Source organism: Talpa europaea, assembly GCF_964194135.1.
Source record: "Talpa europaea genome assembly, chromosome: 5".
Lineage (NCBI taxonomy): Eukaryota > Metazoa > Chordata > Mammalia > Eulipotyphla > Talpidae > Talpa > Talpa europaea.
Window position 1 is genome coordinate 130,435,426 of NC_140071.1, and position 18,349 is coordinate 130,453,774.

Below are 18,349 nucleotides of genomic sequence, written 5' to 3' on the forward strand. Positions count from 1 at the left end.
GTTCTAAGATGCTGGTCTTGCTCCTGACTTGCCCCTCTTTTCTTGGGAAGCAATTGTGTTGCCCTCCTCCTAAGCGGGAGCCCTTTCAGCTGCCAGGAGAGGTCTCAGCAGGTTCAGACTTTGAGGCTGTTTGGATGTCACCTCTGCTAGGAAGCCTTTCTAACCTCCCTCCTCCCAGCTCTGAGGCAGCTAATCTCTCACCTGTTCTGTGCTTACTCAGCAGAGACAGCAAAATTGTGTGTATTTGAACTGTACCACATGCCAAGGAACACGCTAACTTTTATTCCAGAATTTCCGTGTTCCCTTAACTGTAGCATTTATACCCCTGGAGTCGCAGGAAATGTTTCTAGGTGGACTTGAGTGAACTTTAACGTTTTTTAAAGTTATTGTTCACTTGCCTTAATACTCATTAGAAAACGTTAAAAATCAGGACTCACTTATCAACCCCATGATTTCACAAATATCGCTTTTTAGCCTGCAGCAAACGTGAGTGGTTTGTGAAGGGGCGGTGTGGGAGAGATGCTAATACTAGATATTTGAGGAAATCTCCAATCCTTCAAACTACTCTGCAAAATAAACACCTTCATATATCTGAGATAGAAGCTCCTGGGTCACAGAAGCTAAATAACTTGCCCCAGGTCACAGATGTTAAGGCTGCGATAGGATTTGCTCTCAGGTTGAGCTGACTCCCCCTGGCCAGCCCCCTGGCAACTCTCAGGCACCTGCTCTTCTGTTTTTCTTTTGCGGAATCCTTGAAGTTCCTGGAAAATAGGTGGTGCCTTCCTTGACTGCCATCCCATGCTAAGCACACCCTGCCTGATGCTCAGGGGAAATTTTGAGGTTCCCTGGAAAGAATGTAGGGTCCCAGGAGCGACTCCCTAGCACAGTCCATGAAATGCTTTCACAAGCATTTTTATTTCATTCTCCAACATTCTCTGAAAAAGAGTCCCTTCCCACATCACAGCCAAGAGCGCTGAGGGTGAGTCCTGCCTTCGTACCCAGGGGGGGCCAGCCAGGGCTCCAACTCCCCAGAGGCCCCAGAGGCCAGTAGATGGGTACAGCGGGAAGGTAGCAGAGAGGGACGGAAGTGACAAGGGACACGCAGCAGCCCCGAGAGCCACATGACCTTTACCTCCAGCTCCTTCTTCCTTTCCAGACTCAGAGTGCAGTGGGGCCAAAGCCAAAGGGATTTCCTGGCCCATCAGCAACTACCGGCAGTCACTGGGGAGGTTTCTTGAAGTTCTAGGAAAACTCCTGGGCTCCTCAGGTGAGATGTTGGAGATGAAAATTTGTCCCTCAGAGGAGATTCTCCTGGGTCAAATCAAGCCACCCAACTGATATACTTCCTGGGACTGGTCCAATTTTTTTACTGTTATAGTTTTTCAATATAGACAAAAGAATATAATTTCATGGCCAAAAAATTAGGGCAAAAATAGAAATATAGTTTTATTTTCTTACACATTCACACATATGAATATGTAATTATAAATGTGTGATATAAATATGTATAATTTTCTTTATTTGTATTTCTAACCATCCATAAATGACTTAACAATTTTGTGAATGTAGGAAAAAGGAGTATTTTCTCGTGGGGTATTTTCTGCAGAAAAGAATGGCTTGAGGCTGAATGTAGGTCCAGCTGTGGGCAGGGGTGGGTGGCTGCGGTCAACTGTCTAGCCCATTTCATTCCCAGGGTCACCCTCTACCTGCCTGCGAGTGGGAGACCCAGAAGCAGAGACTGTGGATACATTTCTCAGTGAGGAACAAATCCCTTCAATGTCCATGCAGGACCTGGAGCAGCATGGGCTTATGCAGCGAGGGGCTCCTGCACCTGCCTTTAGCCACCCCTACAAGGCTGTGCTGCTAGAGACGGTATTTCTGCCCAGAGCATCCACTTGGGCCATGGGAACCCTAACGTTGGCCTCTGTGCCCATGGCCAAGTTCTCAGAGAGTACAGGGGTCTGCACTGGGGTGTCTTGTCCCTCCTTCAGGTCCTCCGTGCACTTGCTGCACTTGGGGCAGCAGCAGCAGCAGTGCGTCTGGCAGCACCTGGTGGCCAAGGAGACCAGGTTGTCCCAGGGTTTGAGCGAGCGCATCCACAGGGGCAGGAAGTCCCAGTCCTGCAGCTTCCTGGGCAGGATGCTCGGGCAGCGGGACTGCAGGAGATTGATGATCACCACCGAAAGGAGCACCAGGGTGAACAGCACCCCCAGACCCACTTGTACTGGCCAGTCAGCCATCAGGAAGCCAAACAGTGCCAGTGGGACCAGGAAGAAGAAGAAGATCAGGTAGAAGACAGCAAACCAGCGGTACTTAGCTGAGATGCTGCCCAGTGCCTTGGCCAGGCGGATGGGCAGGCGGGTGAACGGGATGGGGTACCACAGCAAGACACCGGAGATGATAATGAATAAGTGGCACAGCGCAATCTGAAACACAGTAGAAATTGCCCAGGTGAGTGGGTCTGTTGTGTGGTGAAGGGGGGAAATAGGGGGTCACCCAGCAGCACCTAGGCAGAATCAAGGGTTTCCTTGTCTCCTTAGCTTGGCCCAGACCTCCATGACCTGAAGACCTACTGTGTGTCTTGGTTATGATGTTTTCAGTTGAGCAGCTTAAAGCTGATGGGACAGAGAAAAGTCTTACAGCAAAGCTGGTATTTCTGATTCGATGGCACAATTTTAGAGAAGGGAGAAAAGGAAGGAGGCTTATATTGACACTAAAAATAATAGAGCAGCAACTAATCCTCATAGTATATTCACTTTGTGGGGGTCCATTCAAAGCACATTATGTGGTCTCATCAGCCAAAGATACCCTATGATGTCACTACTGAATAATCCCTGCCTTATATGGGAGGGAACTGAGGCAGCAGGAGGTTAAGCAATTTTCCCAAAGTCACACAGGTGGATGTGGTACAGGTGGGATTCACACCAGGTAGCCTGCTTCGAAGACCACACAGTTTGTCACTTTCCTATGTGAGCTCACGAGATGCCAGGCATCGTGCTGGGGGTTTGGACCGGTCGTAACCAACCCATATAGTAACCACCAGCCTCCTAAGCCACTGAGCATGTGCAGCGAGACTGCATTCCACTGAGATGTGCTGTGGGTGGAAAACACAAACTGGATTTCAAAGACTTGCTCCCAAAAAGGATGTAAATACAGCACTAATTTTTTATATTGATTATAAATTGAAATGTTAATGAACTAAATCAAGTACAATATTAAATTGACCCCCTGTTTGTTTGGTTTTTACTTTTAAAAAAAATTGACTACTGGGGCCTCCCCGGTGGCGCAGCGGTTGAGCGCTGGGTTGCGATGCTGCCCGCGGCCTCTGCGGCGCCGGTTTGATCCCCGGCTGCTCCCCGGCCACCGGAGGAGGGTCCCACATGGCGCGCAGACCTCTCCTGCCGCCCGCTGCTCCCCTCAGCAGTGTACTTGGTCCTTCTGCCTGCTCTGCTCCCCGCTCTGGCTCTGGTGAATTCTCTCACCCTCCCGTGCTTCTGACTGTACCCAGTGCTTGTATAAACAAAACAAACAAACAAACAAATAAATAAATAAAACATGCCTCTATTTAAAAAAATAAATAAATAAAAATAAGAAATAAAAAAAAGAAAAAGAAAATTACTATAAAAAAAATTGACTACTAAAACATTTCAATAACTGGTTATGAAAGAAGTGGTACACACCCTATCAGTATACACAAAAATAAACTCCAAATGGATTAACAGTTTAGATATAATATCTTCTAGAATGAAATACATAGAAGGACATGTTGGAAATACATTTGATGACATCAATGAAAAAGATATTTTTGATGACTCCTACGACAAGGGAATTTAAAGCAAAAACAAACAATGGGGATTACTTCAAGTTAAGCTTCTACACAATGGAAAAAAAATACAAGCACTTAAAAAGACACCAGATTGAATGGGAGAAAATATTTAACCAACATATAACTAATAAGGGATCAATATCCAAAAATTATAAAAATACTCAAACAATTCAACAATAACAAAAAAACATGATATGCCAATTAATAAATGGACAGCAGGGTATTAACAGATAATTCACCAAAAAGGATATCCAGAAAGCCAAAAAACATGTAAAAAGCTGTTATCCTTACCTCTAATATTGAAGATGAGGTTAGCGCTACAATGAGATACCATCTCACGCCCATGAGGATGGCACATATTTAAAAGACCCCCAGGGCCTCCCCTGGTGGCACAGTAGTTGAGCACTGGGCTGCAAAGCTGCCCACAGCCTCTGCAGTGCCAGTTCGCTGCAAACCCGGCTACCGGTGAGGGTTCCACATGGCACGACAGAACTCTCCTGCTGTGCCCGCTGCTCCCCTCAGCAGTGTATTTCAGTCAGTCTGCCTCTTCTGGTCCCTGCTCTGGCTCTGGTGAATTCTCTCACCCTCCCATGCTTCTGACTGTACTCAGTGCTTGTATAAATAAATAAATCTTCAAAAAATATAAATAAAAAATAAAAAGACCTCCAACTGGGGCCTACCCGGTGGCGCAGCAGGTTGAGCACAGCGCTGTGAAGCTGTCCGCAGCCTCTGCAGTGCCGGTTTGATTCCCGGCCGGCCAGGGAGATTCTCACATGGCGAGGCAAACCTCTCCTGTCTCGCCCACTGCTCCCCTCAGCAGTGCTTTCGGTCCATCTGCCTGATCTGCTCCCAGCTCCGTCTCTGGTGAATCCTCTCACCCTCCCGTGACTCTGGACTCTACCTCAGCTCTTGTATAAATAAAAAATAAATAAATAAATAAATAAATCTTTAAAAAAAAAAAAAAAAGACCTTCCAAAAAAGTGTTGGAGAGAACATGGAGAAACAGGAACTCTATTGCACTGTTAATGGGAATGTAAACTGGGTACCTATTATGAAAAACAATCTGAACATACCTTAAAAAATTTAAAATGGAAGTGCCATATAACCTAGCAACCCCACTCGTAGTCACCTACACCAAAGAGTGTGAAACTATCATCAACAACAACAACAACAAAATGTTACATACTGTTCATAGAAACATTATTTACAATAAGTAGGACAAGAAATAGCACAAATGTACATTGATGGATGATTAGATCAAAAAGATGTAGGATATCCATACCATGGAGTACTGAGTAGTATAAGAAAGGATGAAATGCAGCCATTTTCAACAAAATGGAGGGAATCTGATAGACTTAATGTAGCAAACTCAGAATGATAGAAACGAATACTAGATATTTGCATAGCAGACAATTTGAAAATGTAGAGCAGTTCAAAAACCGTAGACATCACAAATATCTTGAGGGCTCTGAGGCTAAAAGGATGGGGGAAGGAAACAGACAAAAAATGAAAGAACTAAAAAACTTAACACTATATTAAATATAAAAAACAAATAACCCAATCAAAAAATAGGCAGAAGATCTGAATAGGACTTTTCCAAGGAGGATAAATAGATGGGTAACAAGATATATGAAAAAGTGTTTATCACCATTTTAATAATGGAAAAGCAAATCCAGATCACAATGAGAAATCATCTTACATCAGTAAGAACGGTGTCTATTCCAAAGACTCCTAACAACAAGTGTCGGTGAGAACATGGGATTAAAAAGAACCTGATACACTGTTGGTGGGATTTTATATTGGTGCAGCCATTTGACAAGTGGTCTTGATTTATCTTCAAAAACTAAAGTAATTATACCATATGATCCAGCAATTACACTTCGGGATATTGATCCAAAGACTATGAAAACACGAACTTGAAAAATTATAGTTTCCACAATGCTTACTATAGATTATTTACAACAAATAAGATATGAAAACCACCAATGTGCCCAATGATAGAGGTTTGGTTAACAGGGTATGCTATATTACATGATGGAATACTATTTGACTATAAAGAAAAATGAAATTTACTCTTTGCAACAAAATGGAAGGAACTTGAGGGAATTATGCTAAGCTAAGTTATCCAGAAAGGTAAACACCAATAACAATAATATAAGAGACAAAGCCAATGACCTGACAAAGATATTGATAATGGAACTGGGGGTACCAGAGGTGGAAAGGGTGGGGGAGTGGGAGATAGGGTGAAAGGGACATAAGGGATGCTGGTTGGTATTTGCTTTTTAAAATTGTTTTCTTTTTCTCCAAAAATAAAATAACAAAAAACTGACAATGGGAGTCTCCATCTACGGGCGTTGTGTTTTTTTTTTTTTTCAAAGATTGATTTATTTATGCATAGAAGAGCTGGGGTACAGGCCAGAGGTGTGTGTGGGGAGGGGGTGAGAGGATTCACCAGAGACAGAGCAGGGAACAGAACAGGTAGATTGAAACTCACTGCTGAGGGGTACAGCGGGCGAGACAGGAGAGGTCTGCTACACCATGTGAGTTAGCTCCCTGGCTGGGGATGGAAATTGTACTGTGTTAGTTGCAGAGAGCGTCATAGTGCTGATGCTTAACCCCTTGAACAACCAGGGAGGCCTGGAGTAGTGGGCTTTGACTGTTTTCCAAGCTGTGTGGTAGTGACTTTTCCTTGTATTGTAACAAAAAAGCTTGCCTTTTGTTTGAAGCCATCTGTTTATAAGATCATGTATAGAGATGTATCCCAGACATAGAACTCCTACTCCACTCAGCATTTACTGACCTGGAGTGAGCTCCTCAAAGTGTTGCCAGGGCTGGCTAGGGCGGCCAGGATGGAGGTGGTGGTGGAACCAATGATGGAGCCCAGAGTAAGTGGATATGCCCTCTCAATGGATATCACGCCAATACCTGGGGGGGTGGAAGGAGGAGACACAAAAGCCATAGTATCAGTCACAAAGTATATGGAGCATGGCATTGGTGGCCAGATGGAGAAGCCAGAGTAAAACTCACCATACAGTGGGGTCATGGCAGTTGTGAACACGGAGCTGCTCTGCACAAGGAAGGTTATGCCCGCTCCCACAAGGATGGCCAGGTAGCCGGTCACCCAGGTGAAAGGGAAGGGGAAATCTGGAAGACAGAAGGAACAGGTCTTCACTGCCCTTCTAGGGAATGCAGGAAATGGCGATCCGGTTGGAACATCTATAGGGCCCCAGGGGGAATGGGCTGGGAAAAGATCGTTAAGTTGTGTAAATGCCAACCACCCCGCACCATGGTCTGAAAGTGCATATTTTAATTTTAGAATCCTTAACCCTGCATATTTGCATGGTGGATCCACAGGAGTGGGTGTGTGGTAAGAAGGGTAAAAAACAAAGATACATAATCACTGTAGGTCAGAGGTGAGCAATGCTGTACCCAACTGCTGTGCACTGAAGGATGCCCCATTATATTCAGATATTGTAACCCTAACCCTCAATGTGATTCTGTCAGAGATGGGCTTTGGGAGGTAGCTAGGTCATGAGTGGATTAGTGCCTTTATAGAAGAGAGACCTCACATCTTCTCCACTCCCTCCTGCATGTAAGAACACAGTGAGAAGGTGGCCACCTGTAAAACAGGAAGCAGGTGCCCGTAGACTCTGACCTGATGGGCGCTCTGATCTTGAATATCCCTGTCTGCAGCACTGTGAGACACAAATTTCTAAGGCCCTCCCCTCTCAGGATGTCCATAGAGATGCCAAGTCCTAGAAGGTCCAGGATGGGGTCAGTGTACTTACCAGTGTTGATGGTCTTCTTAATGACAGCAGCTACCTGCCCCCTGAGCATGGAGCCCAGGATATTGACGAACATGATCAGGCAGCCACAGAGGACCAGCAGGGAGGCAATCAGCAGAATAATGCCAACAGCATAATCCGGGAGGTTGAAATTCACAAAGATGTGCTGGCCTGAGGAGACCATGGGAAATCCTGTTAGGAGCACAGAGACCACCCAAGGCCACAGAGTATTATTTATTCCTGAACATCTTTCTGCCCTAGAGTAGCAGAACCTGGTTTTTAATTTGACATGTGACAGTCCAGACACCCAGCCTCCCTTGCATCTACATGTAGCCCTGAGAACATGTTCTGGGAGGTGCATCAGCTGATGCTCGAAGATGAAGTGAAATCCTTCAAGTCATTCAGTAGGTCAGGGGTGACACTGGCCTCCAGCCAGATCTTCTACCTCTGAATCCCATGTGTGCTTTACTCACTATGCTGGGGTTGCTTAAAACAAAATATTTGAGGAGGGTAAGACCTGCAAGTAGGGGTATTGTTAATTTAAACATCCTTGTTTTTTAAACTCTCTGGGTGCCCTCATGATGGTTCCAGCAAAACATGTATATAGAAATGGATGTATAGCACCTAGGGTACGGATGGGGGGCTTGATTCCGTGTGGTGAAGCACACCTGCTCACAATTAACGTACACATGGGATAGTGAATAGGAGGACAAGAAGCAGAGAAATACAAATGGTATAAAAGGAATGCATAGAAAAATTAAAGATGTCTGGTCTGGAGAAGTTTGCAGATACAATGTTACATCATATCACATATAGAAATAATATCATGAAATCACGTGCATTCCTGCTATTTCAGAAAAACAGGAGCATCTGGCAGGAGGCTCACTACTTGCTTAGTGCCCCAGCCAGGGCCGTGAGTGGGGCTGGTGCATAGTAGGGACTCGTGCCTGAGGGTGCTATGTCTGTTCTGTGTGGGCCCAACATCTCCTACCCCTCTGGTTGTCACCTCATTAGAGTCTCTACCAAGAGGAAGCCAAGGCTCCTGGAGGGAACACTCTAGAGTGTGCTGATGATGTCTGAGGAGGAGCTGGAACTGCCAGAGAACTGGGTGTCAGGCCCCACGTCTGCCCCTCCTGTGAGACCTTGGGTCTGTCACCTGCCCTGAGCCTCAGTTTCCTCTGCAGTGGAAGCAAGTAGCTCAATGAACAGGTTGCGTCTGTGCTCAGTAAATCTCACTGTCCTTCTTCCCTTTGTGACTGGGGCTCCACACACATAAGCAACACCCATCGGCCCCCCAGGCAGTTCCCCCCAACCCATGGCTGAGGTCTGCCTGCCCCACTCACACTTGGCGATGTTCTCCTTGTTGGTCACATTCTTGGTGGTCCAGGTGGAGACACCATCCGTCCAACAGAGGGACGGGGAGGTGCAGTTCTCAGGTGAGGGGACGGTGACATTCACCTGAGTCTGTGACAAATACGAGAATAGTATTTACAATCCCCAGTTCTCTCTTTTGGTGGGAGCAGCAGATAATGTGGGGAGTGGGGGCATCACCATACACACAGGTGTATGCACCTGTGAGCACGACGCACTATTTCCACATGTCAAGCCACCAGTGGAAACACAGAGGCAGGAGAGATAAGCCAAGAGACACCTACGTAAGGACCAGCCAGCAACAATATGCTTGTGTTGTGGGAGATGGAGCAAAGCGGGTTGTCTGTCCTATTCCTTCTTTCTGTCCACCCAGAATTTAAGAACTTGTGTTTTCAAGTGTTCTCACTGGCCGGTATTTATTATTCATGAGTTCCTAATTTTCTTCCCCCTAGGTTTTTCCCTTCTTTAATGAAGGTTTTGCTTAAAGTACAGATGCAGCTGTTTACCCACCCAGAAATATTTTTACAAACTCACCATATTGGTAAAAGTTTCACACCAAATCTTGACCAGACTTTTGTCTTTGACAGATTCATCATTCATCGCAATTTGGTTGATAACATTTACATCCAACTGAGGAAGGTAATAAACGAGAGTCATCATAGCTGACTGTGGAAGGGTCATGTGTCCATGCTAGAGGGGTTCGGTGGGCAGGAACCTGACAGTGAGCCCCTGCAGGAGTCACCTGTGGCTCCCCCTAGCTGCCCTCCCAGGGTGGAGCACAGCACCTGGAGGTCAGCGAGCATTTGGTAAGTTAACAACGATGAGCTGAATCAAGGTTGGTGTGTAGGAATGGGCTACATTCACTGGGGGACCAATGACATGGAAATACAGAAGGACAGAGTGGAAGGGAAGGTCCAAGCTGGCCCTTTCTTTCCAGGGCCATGTCCACGAAGCCTACTGACATTTATTTCAATAACATAGCAGACCCTAGTGGACAAGAGGCATGAGACAGCAACCTGCCTCTTTGGTCAGGGGTTGGATAATCCTTAATCAGTGAACCCCCTGGGACCGAGGTTCATCGTGGGGACATAACGGCTCCAGCAGTGCAATGAAAAACCCTTGAGTATTTAGCAGCTCCCGTCCTGATCCCAATAAAGATGCCATACACAACTGAAGTCAAGGAGATAAAAGAGGCAAATTTCTGGAACAAGTATCCCAAAAGTTTTGCTCTCCCGGTCTTTTCCAGAGGCAGCTACAGAGCAGTGATTACAGGCCCTCATGCTTCTCCACCGCGTTTGCCTCACTGAACAAGGGGGGTCAGAGAGGTACATGAGCTCTGCCCGCTCTGAACAAAGCTGGGTTACCTGGATAATGAGCTTTGTCAAGGGAACTGTGACAACTTTCAGGAGTGCCGGGGCATCCTCTCCATTCTTGAAGTGGAAGGTCTCTACAACAAGGTTAGACAGGGTCTCCAGGTAATGGGTGGCAGCCTCCAGAGGCAAGAGCACAAACACGGTGAGGAAGTTGAAGAAGTCATCAACGGTGGCACCTGCAAAAGCCCTACAGGACAGCACCCCCAAGTCACAGTGAGATTAGTCACCAGTCTAGACAGGTCAGTACCGAGTCTTCTCTAGATGCCCCTGATACATGGACTCGCATGTGTATAATCTTAGTTTATAACTGAGGAGGGATTTGTACACAAATCCCCAAGTGTGTGTTATTAATATTCCCATTTTATCAGTGAGGAACTGAGGGTAAGAAAGCTAGGGGGTGGAAACTGTGTGGGCACTGCCCAAGATCTTGTGTCCCGGTGTGGACAGAACCCTTCTCACCAGGCGACGGAGCACACAGCCTTCTCTGCTGAGCGGGACACAAGGAACTCGACATATGATGGATACAAAAATTAGCTCAGGGACCAGTTTTTGGAAAACTGCATCAGCCCACTTAGAATCATGAGGGTGGAGGACAAGCTTCCTTTGCAAAGGCAGGAACAGGATGGGGTGCTTATTAAAACTCTGGACGCAAATGTAATCCTTTTTTCTTTTCTTTTCTTTTTTTTTTTTTTTGTGCTCTGGAAAGGTGCTCAAAGGTGCTTATTGATTGATTGATTTTTTATTATTTAGAATATGTATTTCAATGCACTGCTAAGAGAAGCAGTGCGCAAGACAGGAGAGGCCTGCCGCACAGAGAGTGAGGGGCCTGAGGCTCTGTTTACACTCCAGGTGTCTTCAGTTGGTTGGGGGGACTGCTTGGGTGTGTCCTGACCGATGATCAGTTGTTGAGCAGAGTTTCAGGAACTGGGGACTGTAGTGTGCATGTTACTGGGGATAACAGTGAGGAGCATGTTGGTCCAAAGGCCAGCCACAGAGGGAGAGCAAAGGGCTGCCAGACTGTGCAGCTTGTGGGGACCTTCTAGGAACACTTGGGAGTGCCCATACCCAACCCCTTCAGTTGCCATCTACAAGCCAAACAGCCTAACAGGGGTTTCAAAAGAACAAAAGGGTAAATGTTTTCCTCAGTAGTACCTCTACACATCGGGGGCCTCCCTGGTGGTGCAAGGGGTTAAGCACCGCACTAAGAAGCAAACCGCAGCCTCTGCAGCATGAGTTAGATCCCCAGCTTGCCAGGGAGCTACCCACATGGCGCAGCAGACCTCTCCTGCCTCATCCGCTGCTCCCCTCAGCAGTGTAATTCGGTCAATCTGCCTGTTCTGTTGCCCAGTCTGTCTCTGGTGAATCCTCTCACCCCCCTGCATCATTGGCCAGTACCTCAGCTCTTGTATGCATAAATAAATAAATTTTTAAAAAATAGTACCTCTCCATGGGCCTAAAATGGCGGCGACATGAGGGTTGGGAAGGGCTGTTCAAGTGGGGAGGTTGGTAGTTTGGGTACAAGTTGAGCTGCCTCTGAGTATTCCCTGAGTGGCCAGCAGCCTGGGGGGCTTAGGTCATGGCCTAGGTGGGGGTGCAAGACCCAGGAGGCAGTCTGAGGAAGAGCCTCATATCCAAGAAGACCTTGAGGAAAGACCAAGTAGTCTTCATACCCATCTGCTGCCAGAGGGTGGGAAGCCGGGCACTGGTACTGACAAAGGGCAAACATCTAAAACATCCAAAATCTTAGTGAAAAGAGAAATGGAAAGTGGTCTGGTGTACGAAGCATCTGCGTTGGAATAACATGCAAGAAAAAAAACAATAAAGACTATTTCAGAAAAAAAAAAAAAGAAAGAAAACCAAACAGAAAGACCCAAATCTGCATGTCAGAACACTCAGAGCCAAAAGGGAGCTGGGTTAGAATAGACAGAAGCTGGTGAGACGTATTAGCAATAAGGGAAATTAACTTGCGATTTACTCATATGTATAAATCTTCACCTATCATATTACCTAATTGGCAAAATATTTTTTTTTAAGATTTTTATTTATTTATTTATTTATTTGTTTGTTTGTTTGTTTGTTTTGTTTATACAAGCACTGGGTACAGTCAGAAGCGCGGGAGGGTGAGAGAATTCACCAGAGCCAGAGCGGGGAGCAGAGCAGGCAGAAGGACCGAAGTACACTGCTGAGGGGAGCAGCGGGCGGCAGGAGAGGTCCGCGCGCCATGTGGGACCCTCCTCCGGTGGCCGGGGAGCAGCCGGGGATCGAACCGGCACTGCAGAGGCTGCGGGCAGCTTCGCAACCCAGAGCTCAACTGCTGCGCCACCGGGGAGGCCCCAAAATTGGCAAAATATTTTAAGACACCTGTAGATGTTTGAAATCATAATAGTGGCAGGAATCTATAAGGCCATGATCCAAACCACCAGGAAAGAAAGTCACTCATCCCCCGTGATGTCACTGAGACAATCTGCCCAGATTCCCCTCCAGGGGCTGGGAGTCCATCTCGTTCCTACGTGCGGGCAGCTCCAGGGATTCTGTGTATATTTCACAAGTTATTTGGGGCAAATATCAGTGTAACAGGCCTCCCCTGGTGGCGCAGGTGGTTGAGCCCAGTGCTGTGAAGCTGTTCCCAGCCTCTGCAGCACGAGTTTGATCCCAGCTGGTCGGCAAGATTCCCACATGGTGCAACAGACCTCTCCTGTCTCGCCCGCTGCTCCCTTCGGCAGTGTATTTCGTCAGTCTGCCTGTTCTTTCCCCACTCTGTCTCTGGTGAATCCTCTCACCCTCCCCCACATCTGGCCTGTACCCCGGTTCTTGTATGCATGAATAAATAAATCTTTAAAAAAAAAATAGAGTAACAGAGAAGGACTCACCTCTGGAGAAAAAAAACTGGGGTCGAGTCCCAGCTATGCCCTCCCTGAGGTACGTGGCCTGTTCATGTTTCCACATGAATAAATGGGGCTGAGAAAGTCTACTCGCTGCTTGAGAAATCCGAGCAGGAGCCCCCGGGGATGCACAATGTGACCGTGACCTCGGGACACTGGTGCAGGGAGGAGGCCTTGGCGAGGCTCAGGGGGATGCGTGGCCCTGAGGGCTCCCGCTGCCTGCTGGTCACCCGCAGACAGGGAGTGGGGTCTGCTGCCCCCCAGCTGCCAGGGGATTGCTCTTGCGGCCCACGCAGAGCTGCGGTCAGAGCAACGTGCAGACCAGCCTGAAGGGCTTCTGAATTGCAATAAACTCTGGAAAAGGCCCATCCCCCCTGAGCAGAGAGGCCAGGATATGCACTTGATTTTCACATTGACCTTTTGGAGGAAAATGGTTTCCTTTGCCTGTGTTCATCCTGAACCATCCTCAGGTCTTACCTCCACAAAGAACATTCTCACATTTTATTAGCATGACGTGAAGACAAAGAAAAGTGGTCCCAAATGGAGGCTTTGGGAGTGTTTTTTTCTGAGCATGGGGACAGAAATCCTACCCTGGCTGGCCTTGCTCCAGGCCCCTCCCAGGGGGGAGCTTGTGTCCAGGCCCCTCGCTCAGCGCTTGCCCCTGGGATTGTGCCCTCAGCCCAGTGACCCCACAGTGGTGGAGACACATTATACAGCCCCCCCTTGGGGGCTGGGTTTAGCTGCCCGGTAGGTGTGTGCCCGCCTCCCTCCAGTACCCACGGCAGCTCCAGGGATGATAAGCTGCTGCCACGGGCTCGGTGAAGGAAGTTCCTACAACATGGGCAGCAGCGGGGCCCTGGGGGCACAGGGCTGGTGCGGAGCCTCCTACCTTCGGAACTCGTTGCGGTCTCCCGCCTGCATGAGCGCCACGATGGTGTTGGTGATGGACGTCCCGATGTTGGCCCCCATGACAACGGGGATGGCGGTCCTCACGGTCAGCACTGAGGGTGGGAAAGGTGGTTGGCACTTTGGGAAGGCAGCCTGGCCACGTCCTCATGGCCCGAGGCAGGGGGAACGCATTCAGGCTGACAGGCCTCTATAGCAGCAGGTCTTAACCTCTGAGGGGTCTGCACCTGGCTGTGAATCTCATGAAGACTAGGGTGGCTCTCCATAGAGATAGGCACATGATCCCACCACCCCCGCCAAATTTAATGTGCATAATTTTCAGAAATCTCTAGAATTCCATAAGCCCACTGCGAATCCCAGTTTTAAATGGCTAATTCCCCTCTCCTTCAATTACAGGTGGGGCAGTTTACAGAAGACCAGCAAATAATGTTTAAGAACTTGTTTATTTATAATAACCAATTCCTAGCAGTATAATTTCTTAAAATTGATACTGTATTGCCACAATGTCCTGACATTAAAAGTAAGTACTTTGAAGAACTAATGTCTTTTTCTAATTTCCTCCAGAAAAACTTCTAATTAAATCTGGCCCCATCAGAGGTATGTCCTCACTTAGCCAGAGAAAATATCAGAGGGTCGGGGTTGGCAGACCAGCTTCCAGAGTTCAGTTGTCCCAAAGCCAATGTGCGCTGTGCTGACAGGTCTGGATTCCCAGCACTGAGAGTGATGGGGGTGTCCCGAGCCTACACTATCCAAGATGGGGACACTAATACCTGACCACTGACCCTATGAAACAGTAAGTGTGCAACTGAAATTTATAATTTAAATTAAAATTGCATAAAATTTGGCCTCCCTGGTGGTGCAGGAGTTAAAGTCTCAGCACTACCAAGCTATCGCCAGCCACTGCAGCACGAGTTCGATCCCCAGCCAGGGAGCTGACCCACATGGCACAGCAGACCTCTCCTGTCTCACCCGCTGCTCCCCTCAGCAGTGCATTTCAGTGGATCTGCCTGTTCTGTTCCCCACTCTGCCTCTGGTGAATCCTCTCACCCCTGCACGTGTGACCTACACCCCAGTTCTTGTATGCATAAATAAAAATAAATCATTAAAAAAATTAAAATTACATAAAATTAAAGATCCAAACGTGGCTAGGGACTCCTGGACTGGACAGAACGGTTCTGAGTTTTCAAGCATCGGAGCTTGTGTTCAACTCACCCATGGGACTAGAAATGGGAGACTGCCTGGGTCCAAGTGGAACACATGGCAGGTGGATGTTTTCAGAGTAAGTCCCAGACTCCCAGACAAGCTGTGAAAAGCTGGTATGTCTGGGCTCGTGGGAACCTGGACTCACGTGAGGAGGCCACCATGCTGACGACGATGGAGGAAGCCGTGTTGGAGCTCTGAACCAGGACGGTCACCAACATCCCAATCACCAGACCCCCCATAGGCGTGGACATAATAGAGTTGTTGCTGAAGAAATGGCTAGCAAGTTTAGCTGGGAGAAAAAAAAACAAACAACCCATGAGCATGAAATGGGGGTTAGCAGGTCACTAGTGCACTGAAGCCTTAACTATAGTCAGCTGTTTATGGGATGGACATTTGCCCAACAGTGGTATTACCGAGTCATATGGTTTTTCCATTTTTTGGTTAAATTTTTTATATTTTTTTTACATCATTAGTCACTTTTAAACAATGTTTGCTTTCCCCTGCCCCCACCCCCCACCCCCCCATAGAATTTCCTTTTTAAGGTAAATCCAGACTGCTTTTCACAACAGGTGCAGAAGTGTATCTTCCTACCAATAGGACCGTGGGATTCCTCGTTCTACACACCCTCTGCAGCACTTGTTGGGGGTCTTTGTAATGTGTGCCATTCTCACAGGTGTGAGATGGTATCACCTGTGGCTCCACCTGTACCTCTCTAACTGGGAACATGATGAATATTCGTTCTTGTATCTAACAACTTTCTGCAGCTCTTCTTAGGGGAATTGTCTGTTTAGATCTGCTGCCATGTATTCATGGATTGGAGTTTTTTTTATTGCTGAATTCTATAAATTCTTTATACACAGAAAATGTACTTATCCCATAACACACTCAGTTGGGTGGTCAATGAATGGAAAGCGATCCCCTCACATAAGCCTTTAATGAAATCTCTTCCTGCCTGGGTTCATGGACAAACACAGGTTCTGAAGAACCTGGAAGCGGCTCTGCCTGGGGCTCCTGAGCTAAGCCCCCACATTCAGGTCATGGCATTTTATAGGTCTCAGGTCTGTGTTTTCTAAAATGCATAAACTTCACAAAGGAAATGAGTGTCTTCCAATCCTAACAAACCTAGAGGCGGCAGCTAGGGGAAATTAGACGAGATGCGAAGGTCTGAACGAAAATTAGTAACATGACTCACCCCAGGTCATCGACCCCTCCCTCCATACCTCCAACCAGCTTGAAGGCACTGCTGAGCACATCCAATGAACACATGAACAAGTAAAGAAGTCCCAGAAGCAAAATGAATGTCCCGATCCCTCGGAAGACACAGAGAATCTTCCCTTTGGTGTCTCTGTCTGGAGGAGGGGAAAAGGCACAAAGGCTTTTAGTGTCTGAAACACTGAGCTTTGCAACGAGCTCAGACTCCCCTGGTCCAACCGGCCAGGCAGCTGCAAGCTCTGATGCACAGCAAGGCCTGGAGAAGGCCCAGCAATGGCCGCCCTCTGCAGTGACCACTGCCAGCCATGTCTACATTTGGGCTGTGGCACAGGCAGCCCAGCCAGGCCCCATGCTCAGCTGAACCATGTTCCTGATGAGCCATCACAGCACCTGCCACTGAGGAGTGGGGGCAGAGGAAATGGCTCTCCGAGCACTTGCAGAACAGCACAGAGCACTTTCTCAAATATGGCCACAAGCATGCCATTACCGCTTGCACTGGGGGAGGGCTTGGGCCCTAATACACCCTGGAATTGTACATCCTTGACTGCTGTTTCTCCACTAAGTTTTCACGTGCTCCTCATCTGCTCTCTCCCACCTCCCACCCCTGCCCAGCTGTCTGATCCACAGACCGACCTTTCATCTGCACCTGCAAATTTAAGTGCAACGCTTGCTGGCACCCTGCTGATCTGCAGAACGTTCTCTGTCTTCTGAAGACTTCCCTGGGGGGCTACTTGTAGGTGAGAGGACACCCCCCAGCACCAGTTCTATCTACAGCCCCTGACAGTACCTGGGACAGGTGAGTCACAGTGGATCTAAGGATCACCCAGTGACTTCTCTGGTGCCTATCCCAGTGCCTGGCACAGTTGGAGAATGAAAGTGAGGACCAAAGGTGCCCTGTCATCATGCTGTTTTAGGGTCTAGGCCTCCTGGTCCTGCAGGGGCACCCCCCACCCCCGCCAGGACCTCTGCTCCTAGGGCAGGAAACTGTGGGGACTTGGAGGGTGACATGAGGCAGAGTCACTGGAAGTGGTGAGCTTGGCCCCCTCCTGCTGCCCCCCCCGCCCCATGTTTACCTGACCACTTGATGCCCTTGTCCTGAAGGGCAGGCAGATCCCAGGGGTCTTCCTTCTCTGCAGGCACCTCCATCAGAGCCACGGTGGTGTAGGACGGCAGAAGCTCTATCTCGGTTAACAGGGGACCAGGGTCATCTGTCCAAACCAACATCAGGGCATGAGGGATGAGGGGTCAGAGTCAGGAGCCCTGGGCCCTCAGGGAGGCCAGCCCAAGACTGGATGACCTGACTCACTTCTGAGGGTGTCCTCGTCTTCCCCGGGCTGGGTGCGCGGCCGACTAGCAGCCCCCTCCGTACATTCGCGCTGGGCATTGTCCAGCTCAGGGCAAGAAGCCATGGTCTGTGGATGGAAAACAGAGTTAGGGGAGCAGCCACAGAAAGAGGGGCCCTCAGTGATTGTGGCAGGGAGCGCAGGGACTGCAAAATCAGTAGGGGGTGCAGGGGAGTGAAGGGTGTGGTGATATCAACTTGGAGGTGAGCAGTGGTGAGCACAAAATTTCAGCCCTTGAGTCCATCTCTCCAATTTGCCAAAGACCTGAGTACAGAGACACGAAGGATTTTATCCCATGACTATAAGGGGTGAAGTGAGAGGCCAGGAGTGAAGGTTCCAACATGCAGCCTCCCCACAGACCCGCGGCAGCTGTGAGGAGGAGGCGTCCTCCGGCCCCTCAGAGCAACGCAGCACAAGGGGCCCCGGCCCAGGCTCAGGGGACCACGGG

At 48.3% G+C, this 18,349-nt stretch overlaps 1 protein-coding gene across 1 annotated transcript; it reads right to left on the reverse strand.

The window, feature by feature from the left end:
• Positions 1-1,847: 1,847 nt before the first annotated feature.
• LOC311170641 (sodium-dependent phosphate transport protein 2B-like) lies at positions 1,848-17,967 on the reverse strand (the record flags this gene model as incomplete). Its single annotated transcript, XM_084233018.1, has 12 exons — positions 1,848-2,426; positions 6,627-6,751; positions 6,854-6,970; positions 7,615-7,782; positions 8,955-9,075; positions 9,517-9,612; positions 10,347-10,542; positions 14,127-14,238; positions 15,492-15,635; positions 16,567-16,695; positions 17,632-17,766; positions 17,865-17,967. 12 exons carry the CDS (start codon positions 17,965-17,967, stop codon positions 1,848-1,850), a joined length of 2,025 nt encoding a protein of 674 aa, XP_084089144.1.
• Positions 17,968-18,349: the final 382 nt, after the last annotated feature.